Here is a 10,097-nt window from a genome sequence, read left to right as displayed (position 1 = left end):
ACAGAGACAATGCAAAGTGCTTTACATGATTAAAATATTGGAAAATAAAACAGAATAAAAGCAAGTAGGGATAGTGTAGAAACAAAAAAGAACATTTGAAAACAGTAAAACATTTTAACTTGAACATTCAAAGGCAATTCTAAACAAATGTGTTTTTAATCTTGATTTAAAGGAACTCAGGCTTTCTGCACTTTTACAGTTTTCTGGAAGTTTGTTCCAGATAAGTGGAGCATAGGAACTAAATGCTGCTTCTCCTTGTTTAGTTCTGGTTCTAGGTATGCAGAGTAGGCTGGAGCCAGAAGACCTGAGTGGTCTGGAGGGTTGATACACTGATAACAAGTCTGTGATGTATTTAGGTGCTAAGCCATTTAGAGATTTATAGACTAACAGAAGTATTTTAAAGTCTATTCTCTGAGATACAGGGAGCCAGTGTAAGGACTTTAGAACTGGGGTTATGTGCTCTACTTTCTTAGTCTTAGTGAGAACGCGGGCAGCAGCGTTCTGGATCAGCTGCAGCTGTCTGATCCACTTTTTAGGCAGACCTGTAAAAACACCGTTGCAGTAATCAATTCTACTAAAAATAAACGCATGGATTAGTTTTTCCAGATCCTGCTGAGACATCAGTCCTTTCCATTCAGTCACTGTTCTGTATTTGGAAATCCTATTTCACTTGCTTTAAGGACTGAATATAATTAATTATGTCCACAGGCTTTTATTTATTAATACCTTGTAGGTTTACAGTTTTGCAGATTTTTCTCTCTTACTTTGAAATTTCTTGCAGTATTTTTTAAATGGGGCTTAAATTTGAAAAGCTTGCAAGCGTTTTGTGGCAATTTCGTTATTTAAAAATGCTGGAAAATAATCCTCTTGCCGTCTCATGAAAGAAAGGTTTGGATCTTTGCGCCGACGCCCCAGAGACGCTCCGAAACCAGGAGCCCCTCCTCGTCCCTTGAAATCGGTTCGGGGTATCAGAGGCCGGATAACTTCTCCGGGCCGGCCAAGCAACTGCTGTCCTCGGACTTCCTGGCTCGTTGGTTGGAGATTGTGTCCGTTGATGCCAAATGTGAAAAGATGTACCACAATGTAGAGTTCCATAATTTCATTGTATTTTAATCAGAACTGGATTAGGTAGAAGTCAATGACATCACCTTTTCCCTTTTTCCCTAGAATCAGCCCTCATGTCGCTGCGGCACCGTTTGGTACTCACTCGCATCTCAGAATGTCTAAAAAAGAGATTTAAATCTCTCTGTTACAATTCCAATTATATTGACCAGGTTTCTTAGAAAAAAAGACAGGAGCAGAATTATCTCTGTGATCAAAAGGGTGGAATGTTATGGGAATATTATTTTGAAGTCACCATGGCCTCACGCCACTCAGACGGGCCTGCTGATCACAAGACCACATGCTACGTAGCTACTGTCCGGGATGATGATTGTCTAGGATAGACTGTCTTTGTTTTGTCTCATGCCAAGGCAACTATCGAGTATTATGGAGAGCCGAAAGCGAGGAGGGGAAGAAAGAGTCAGACGCAGACTGCAGCGGGACCGAGGGGTGGGATTACTTTCCATCTATGTGATCTCAGCTCTGTTTCTGAATAAAAGTGCTGGAACTTCATCATTCCACCGTTTCCTTATTCAATAACTCTAGGAAGTCAGTCATTGTTTAGAATTCTGACCACACCTAGCGGAGCTGAGCCTTATCATTTCCAGCTGCGAGCTCAAGGCGCTGACTCAGCGATGCCCAGAGCCGACACTGTTAGGCAGTGGAGGTCAGAATGGGTGCAGTTTCTGAGTGGTGAAGTGATGTCAGCAGCATCATTCCTAACATGGGCTAACGTTCTAATCTACACAGTTACAAATACTAAAAACTGTCGATTAATGCCCCCAATGCTCGTGATTCCAACTCCCGAGTCTGACTCAGGTGCGACGGGGTGTCTGTCTGACAGAAATGCTTTTATACCCGAATGCAGATCGAAAGCATTTACAGTTTGAACAAATGTGAAAAATTAAACTGCAATAGCCACCGTTCAACCCTAAGAGGGCAGCACTAGGACAGTTTTAAGAACTAAACAAGTTCAGACAAAAATTTAAACAATCGCAGGGTAACATTAAAGTAGCACCCATAGGCCCAGTTAATATAGTTTATTTGCAAGAAAAATTGATCTTGGGGTGGGTTAGACTTTAACTGGAAAGCGACTAGTCCATGGAAAAGTAATGCTAGGTTGTTGTTTTTTCTACACAGGAGTGTAACTAAGATTTAATCAAAGTTTTTTTTTTCCTGGGCAACAAAGTTTAAGCTGATAACAGGGGATTTCTTCTGAATTTTGTGACTTCATTTCTTATCTGCCCAGTAGGAGTCAGAGTTGGCTGCTCTAATAGAAAGCAAAGAATCTCTTTAAAGTCACAATGACAGAAGATATTTAAACAAAAGCTTTCCAGAAGGTGTAATTTCTGAGACTTTGCCTTGAATTCAGACAAACTGGTGTTACTGTACATGCAGAGATAGGTGCAAAACGATTCATACCCCTGACAGATTCAGGTTTAAAGTTAATTGTTCAATTTAATCTTCTTCAGTTGTGCAGCTATGATAAAGGAAGCAACTTTAGGTTTCCCTTGTAGCTAAAGCTAATTTTAATGTATTATTTCCCTGTACGTGACAAGACAAGACTGTCAGCAATCATTATAGTCATTGAACCTCAGTGCATGAAATCCCGTTGTCCAGCCCACCTGGGGAAATCCCGTTCTTGGCCTATTTAAGGACGGAGCTCGACACATGCGGTGTGTAGCAAGTGCTGAATTCCTTCAGACCTGTCACGTCACTTCAGCTTCTCCCACAACAGAGCAAGAACACCGGCAGTGTGAGAATGGCAAGCAGAAAAGCGTGTCTCTTCGCAGCTCTGTGCTCCCTGCTCATCGTCGCCAGCCTCATCAGCGGCTCCGAGTCAGGTGAGTGAGACAAATCTGTGAGAGCTCCGATGTTTTTTTCAGAGCAAAGAAAGAAAGATGGGGAATATTAACAGTTTTTATTCCTGCCTTCACAGCGAGCTGCTGCATGAAATACACCAAGAGGAAGCTCCACTGCAAAGCCGTGAGAGGCTACAACATTCAGACCATCAACGGCTCCTGTGACATCAGCGCCATCATGTAAGTTATGACTTCAACATTCAGATACGTCTGATTGTTGGAGAACAAAATAAGACTGTAATTGATAATTAGTAGAAATACTGCTCGAAGAGAGGAAAAATAAGACAACCACTGCTGAACTTGCCTATTTCTGCACTTAATGCACTGCAGCAGATAAGCCATTTTTATGATTATATCGCTAGCTAAAGCAGCTCCTTGTGCAGTTAATGAATGAAAACCAAAAGGCTTGTTAAATATCTACCAGAGACACTCAGCAGGGTGTCTCAAGGCCAGTGGTCGGTCAGGAATGACAGCTCATGCATGTGCTTGGTCCTCTCTGCAGCTTCCACCTCGGCGGGAAGTTTGTGTGTGCTGACCCTTTGAAGCCGTGGACCATGAGGGTGATGAAATGTGTTAAGTAAGTATATTAAATAATCCTCTTCACATGCAGGCCAACTTTGGCTCTTTTGCACCCTCTTACTGATCAAATCTGTGTTTGTGCTCTTTCCAGTGAGAGAAGGAAGAGGAATGCTGAACAAATGGGACACTTGAAAAATGGCAACTAAACGTTCCTTACCTGGAGCCAAACTGGAGGAAGAAAATAGGAGAAATCGTATATGAGCTTCATGCTGAAAGGTTCATCTGGGACCTTTTCTATCCCTTCTGTTTTATAAACAGGAACGTGTAATATTAATAATAGTTGGAGTTGTAGTTTTGATAAAATGCTATGAAAATAACATGATGATGTTGTTGTATGTTAGCATTTTTGTTGTATTATTGTTGCTCTGAGAGCTAAAAAACACAAGTTGTTGCAATATTTTTCAATAAATGTCCCTGAACTGACTTCACAATTAAGGCTGGTTTATATGTTTATGAAACACTGAGGCATCTCTGTTAAAATCACAAAGCTATTGAGGTAAATGTTTTGCAGAGATGCAGCTTTTGATTTGCTTTTTAATTAAACTCATATGAAAACATATCTAATCAAATTGAAACTAGAATATTATTGAAAAGTTTTTCTTTCAGTAACTCCAACACTAAGTGAAACACATTATATAGTTAATTTACAGACAAATGGGTGGTTTAAACTCTTAATTTGTGTTAATTTTCTTGATTTACCGCTTACAGCGAATGAAAACACATTTACGATTAGGATATTATCAGACCTTTAACAAACAAACACCTTTTTAATACAGAAATGTGGGCGCAATAAAAAGCAAGCTTAATACATACCTAAAGGTTGTTGTTTTCAAAAGGTACATTTAATCTAAAAAATTAGCCTCATCGGAATGCATTTTGTAGTTTACTGAACATGACTGTAAATTATATAGAGCTGGACTCAATCTATTATCTGTCCTTTACTTGCTTAGCAATTAATCATAAAAGTAGGAAATTGCTAAAATAAATATAATTGCATGTGCCTGTTTACTGCATACTATGGAAGCCCATTTCTGCCACTCTGATGAATAAAAATGTTTATCTGATAATTATGAGATAGCTAAATCGTAATTATGAGATACGATCTCAAAATTATGATGATAAAATGGGCTTCCATAAGGTAAAGTTAAAGGTTGTAAAAAAGGTTATTTTTTTCATCTGACCAAAGCACATGAAATCCAAGCAGAGATCAGTAAATTTCACCTGCGGATGTTTATGATGGTAGGAAAAAAACATATCTCTCCAGGGTTTCCTCCCAAACAACAAACAGGCATGTAGGTGGCATTTAAAGATTGTTGTGGAGACTAGATGACCTCAAGATACTGCAGTTCCCTAACTGAACCTTAGAAATTATTTTAATTTTCCTTTAGTGTCCTTCTAATTGCAAGTAAAATATAAGTCCCTGCTCAGACAAGTGGTCATTCTTAGACATTCTTAAAAAAAACTTTGATCAACCTAAGAAGTTTGATAAAAGCTTCAGTTAAATTTTGTTCAAATGGATTGTTTGAGATATTGTGCCAACAGTAATTTTGTGGAAAAATTAACATTTCTTAACAAAATTAATATACTTAAATTTAAGCCAGAGGTCTGTGATGTTGTCTATAATGGGCTTCCCTGGGAGGCAAAGGAGTCTGTAATGAATGCTGAGTAGCTGCAGACCATAATGCGATGGCCATGCAGTGCCACCGTCTGGAATGCATGTGAATGTACAACGTTCATTGCTATGAAGGGAAATATTAGGTGGGAACATATTTACATCAGTTCTGTGGACTGAACTTAAAACACTGTGGGAAGATGGGGAAAGGCATGTGCTTTCACAACTGGACTCAGAAGTCTGAAACAGAGACTTAATTATGCTTAACTAAAAACCAATGCCTCTTAAAATGCTGTCAGCACTGGAAAACAACATCTGCTGCAACTGCAAAATGATTCAAGTAACTGTGCATGAACCTGTAAAAGTAAAAATAAAATTTCATTCATTAAAGACAGACTGAAATCCTAAATTGACTAGTTTTTCTGTTTTGTTTTACTTTTTTTTTTTTTTTTTACAATATTCAGCTGCCAAAAAGGTTCTATTCCAGTTATTTATTATATCTGCAGGTCAGGTAGCCATCAGGCTGTGTCTGAAATTGAACTCAGCTTTCTAGAATATATAATAAAATCAAGGGGACTGTAACTTTTTCCACAAAGATCCAGGTTGGTATGGAAAGATGTCCCCCCCCCCCTACCAGATTAATGAAATAGTGATTTGAAAATAACTTTTTGTGTTATCTTTATCCAATCTTAAAATGTGTTTTATGATCTGAATATGTCACGGGGCAAACGCTTTTTCACAGCAATGCATGTATTTAATTGTCCATTTAAATCTTAGAGGTCTGAGTTAATGCTTCGGGCCTGACTCCCTTTGGACTGCAATAGAGGTGTTTTAAAGACTGGACTCTCTCTTGTCTGGAAAGGTCACAAGTTTGGATATTTGTGTTTCTGGACCAATCATAAACACACATGGTTGGTTAATTGGACCCCTAATATTGACATAACAAGTGGGAGTGTGTGTTCAAGTTTTGCATTTTAGCATTTTGTGCCTCTGTTGTCAGATGGTGATATGGTAAATACATTACTAGGCTGCTAGTACAGAAACAAAAATTGTCCATACCTGGTTCAAAGTCTCGATGGTGCAGACACAACCTCCAACCCTGCTCTCCTTCCAGCTTAGGTAAGAGTTCTCCGATCACCCAGGGCTCATCATGGTAGTTGTAGGAGACAAAGGCATTGTATCGATGAGGAGCTTGCTTACGTTTTTGTTTTGCGTCAAACAGCAAAGCCAAGAACAAGTAATAGGCAGAGTACAGCTGCCACCTCAAAAAATTGTAAAAGAAAGATGAAACAGTGAATAAAAGTATCGTGCTTGTTGTGGAAACAAAGCAGATGAAGCCGGTATCCTGTAAGCAGGATGTTATGTCAAAGTCCAAAAGCTTTTTTTCTTTAAAGTCATCGGGGTAGTTGCACAAAAAGTTATATGCATTTGCAACCTGTGTTTGTGTGCTGGCATGTGTCCAGTTGAGGAACCAGGCGTTGTCACAGTCACAGGAGAAACTATTGTTCTCAAAGTCCACATATTTGAGTGATGGGAGAGACTTCATCACATCCTCGGGGATGACTGAGTATTGGTTAACTTTTGCCTGCAGGAACTCCAGGTTAGTCAGGTTGGCATCTATGAGGAAATCCAGTGAGCGAATCTGCGTCCTGAGTATGTAGAGGCTGTTGAGTTTTTGAATTGGGGAAAACAGTTGTGGAGACATGGTAAGAGATGTTAGTGACGAGTTCACTGCTTGAAGTAACGCCATGTTTAGGCCACAGATATCGAGACTGGACAGGAAAGTCTTGCTACGTACATCCCATATCATTGGGGCTTTGCTGGAAGGATCACCGATGGCGAAGACAGTCAGACTTGTCAGTCAGTTATCCTAAAATCATTGAAGGGATTCCTTCAATGATTGACAGGTCAAAGGTACCAAGACTAGGAGAGCAGTTTGTAAGTTCCCACGAGTCAAAGCTTTTTAAACGGTTACCTTTTACCACTAACTCGTGATATCTTGGGGAATGGTTTTCAGGTTTTTCTGCTTACATATGGCATTGGTTTGGGTCATTCGGCAACTCTTCAGGAAAAATTCACTGGCTGAAGGAAGAAAGCCAATCACACACAGTGAGAGAAACTGTCATGGTTGTTAAGTGTTTGGCCCACATGCAGACACAGACGGCAACAAGAACAGTTTAAGATGTTTATTAAAGGCTCGAAAAAAGGGGAAAAGCACACGCTGTGTGCAACAGGCAAGGTCTGAACATCAGAGCTGGAATGACTGCAGACAGAAAGAAGACATGTTTACAGAGGATGGAACCAGAGGGAAAACTTTCCAGACATGGTGCCGCTTACCGTTTGGAAGGGGAGACCTGTCCGGGGGGAGTGAGTGACAAAGGAACTCTGAGATCGTAACTCTCTGATGGACAGTTGTGGCTGAGTGACAGGAGGACTTGCAGATGTAATGCAGGCGGGGGGCCCAAACAGCTCCAAATCAGACGGCAGGCAGGAGGAGCAGTTGGAAGAACTGGAGTGTGACTTTGACGAACCAGGTGAAACCAGGGACGGGGTCTCACGCTCGGCTTGGTACCACCAAGGGAGTAAGAGAGGAAGTGCCAGAGCAAAATCTGAGTGGCAGGGATTCAGATGACTGGTCCTCAGAGCACGAAGCCAACAGAGGTGAGTAAATCCAAAACACGACAAAAACTGGAGAAGACAGGAGACAGGTTAGTTCAAAAGCTGCGTTTCCAAAACTCACGGATACGAGGCACAGGTAACAAGTCAGAGGCCTAGGCATACCACGACTGGGTAACACTCTGGCGTCTTCCAACTGTCTGAGCACTGAGTTAGAGAGCACGAAAACAAAGAACCCTGACAGAATGTTAAGCTAATTTTAGAACATCTCCGTTCTCCTTTTGGTTGTGTTTTGTCCTCTTTTGATCCCATTTTTAAAAGTCCAAGGCTAAGGGAATGTGGCGTTTGCCCCTTTTGTCTGTAAATTAAGAACAAGACATATACAATATGCAGATTTACAGTATAAGTAAAAACTTATATTATACAATATAAGTAAAAACTATCTTATTATCAAGATTTTGATAATAGGATAAAAAAAACCTAAATAAATTTTATTGCACTTTTGCTTTAAAATACAAAAAAAAAACAACAACATTGTTTTGTTTTTCTATAGTAAAACTTGATGGGTAATGATTTAAAGTTATTTAGTTCATTATGTGTTTAAAATAATAATTAACGTAAAATATATGTCAAACAGGAATAAAAAAAAAAAACGAGCGCCAAATTGTTGCAATGAATATTGTGACTTTTTTGCACCTTGAAGGTGTTTACCCATACATTTAGATACACAAAAATGTATTTAAAATTCTTACAAGTTTGAAAGATACATACTTTAAAATGTTTGTTACATTTTATAATCACCTTTTAAACCCATGTGAAAATGACTCATCCAAAATTTACATTTTGGTAGCGCAAGGTGAGATGTGGAGTGGAGGGTGTCAGAATAAATGAGAAAACAGAACAAATTTTATTATTAGGAAAATTTAAATAAAAGCAAGTTTTAAATCACTCATCCAAATAAAACCCCTGCTTGAATTTCAATTTAACATTTTTGCATTTTAAAACAAAATTGAAATTCCCACTTTTTTGCCATGATTTAGACAATTTTAAGTTCTTGTTTTTCCTTCAGTCAAAATGAAGTTCTTGTAGGGGACTCAAGGCCACACAGGCAGGTGGAATCAGCACAGAGGGCTGAAAAGTTTAACAAAATAAAAAACAAAAACTTTCTGCTAGATAGATATAGAACTACACAAAAGCAGTGTGGCAACAAACATTCATGGTCATGAGCAGAAACACTACAAATGAGAAATGGGATCCTAAATAGCAGGGTAAGCAGGTGAGAAGGCAACAGCACTGAATTGAATGGTCCTCATGGCTAAGGGTGAAAACCTAAAATTAATCTGAATGAAGCTCAACAGATATAGAGGAAACTACAAAACAGGTGGGAGACCCAAAGTAGAAGAATAACTTAATAAGGAAAACATTAAACAATAATAAATTATGGAATGAGAACTAAATTAGACCTAAATAATACTAAACAGCAAGGGGAAACAACAACCCTAAAAGTAAAAACAAGAAATGAAAAAAAATATTCAAAATCATCACATTTTCTTCCTTTAATAATACCACAGTCTGGAATAAAAAAAATTATGTTGTCTTCACCAATAATTTTGATTTACCGTGAAGAAAACATTGATCATAAATACAACTGTAACTCCATAAAACGAAATAGTTTAAATACTTAAATACCATCACAATGCAGAGGTCACGTGCAACAGATCCTCACATTGTGGTGCAAATTACTGGATTGCATGACAGTGGTTGGAAATTTCAATAAAAGCAAAGTATTTCTTACCCGTTAGGAGAGAATGTGAGACAACTCTTGCTATGAAGCTGTGAAATATGAAATGAACTTGGCTGTTCAGTCATTTACAGTGTTGGGAAAAAGTTTACTTTTAACATTTTACTTTCATGATAAATAGTTTTATCAATATGAAAGCACAGCACTTTTCCTATTTGCATGTCAGTATAAATAAGCAACAGTAATTTTAGTCATAATTATCTAATTTGTATCAGTATAGAGCTAACGTTGTTAACATTAACTAATAATGTCAGTGACTAATATAAACAACAATAATGATGACAATAATACCATAGTAATAGCTGAAAAATTAGTGCTCATATTTGTATACTATGACCAATCTTTTTTAACAATGCTTTTAACAATGTGTTTTGTGTATTTGTTCCACATATGACCCCACATACGTTCTTGCACTTCTGAATTAACAAAAATGAAATAATTTGTTTTACGTATTAAATGAGAAAGCTGTGTTCAGCCAGGTTTCAGTTGAAAGTGTGAGTAAATATTCTCAAATGTAGTAAAAAAA

General features: G+C 38.3%; 1 protein-coding gene across 1 annotated transcript; it reads left to right on the top strand.

The window, feature by feature from the left end:
* Nucleotides 1-2,782: 2,782 nt before the first annotated feature.
* On the top strand, nucleotides 2,783-3,973 carry LOC105935752 (C-C motif chemokine 20). Its single transcript, XM_012876308.3, has 4 exons — nucleotides 2,783-2,945; nucleotides 3,041-3,143; nucleotides 3,466-3,540; nucleotides 3,634-3,973. The coding sequence occupies exons 1-4, from the start codon at nucleotides 2,864-2,866 to the stop codon at nucleotides 3,686-3,688; spliced, it is 315 nt and encodes a 104-aa protein (XP_012731762.2). The 5' UTR covers nucleotides 2,783-2,863; the 3' UTR covers nucleotides 3,689-3,973.
* Nucleotides 3,974-10,097: the final 6,124 nt, after the last annotated feature.

The sequence above is a fragment of the Fundulus heteroclitus genome, chromosome 21, assembly GCF_011125445.2.
Source record: "Fundulus heteroclitus isolate FHET01 chromosome 21, MU-UCD_Fhet_4.1, whole genome shotgun sequence".
NCBI lineage: Eukaryota > Metazoa > Chordata > Actinopteri > Cyprinodontiformes > Fundulidae > Fundulus > Fundulus heteroclitus.
This window is presented reverse-complemented; position numbering and strand designations above follow the sequence as displayed.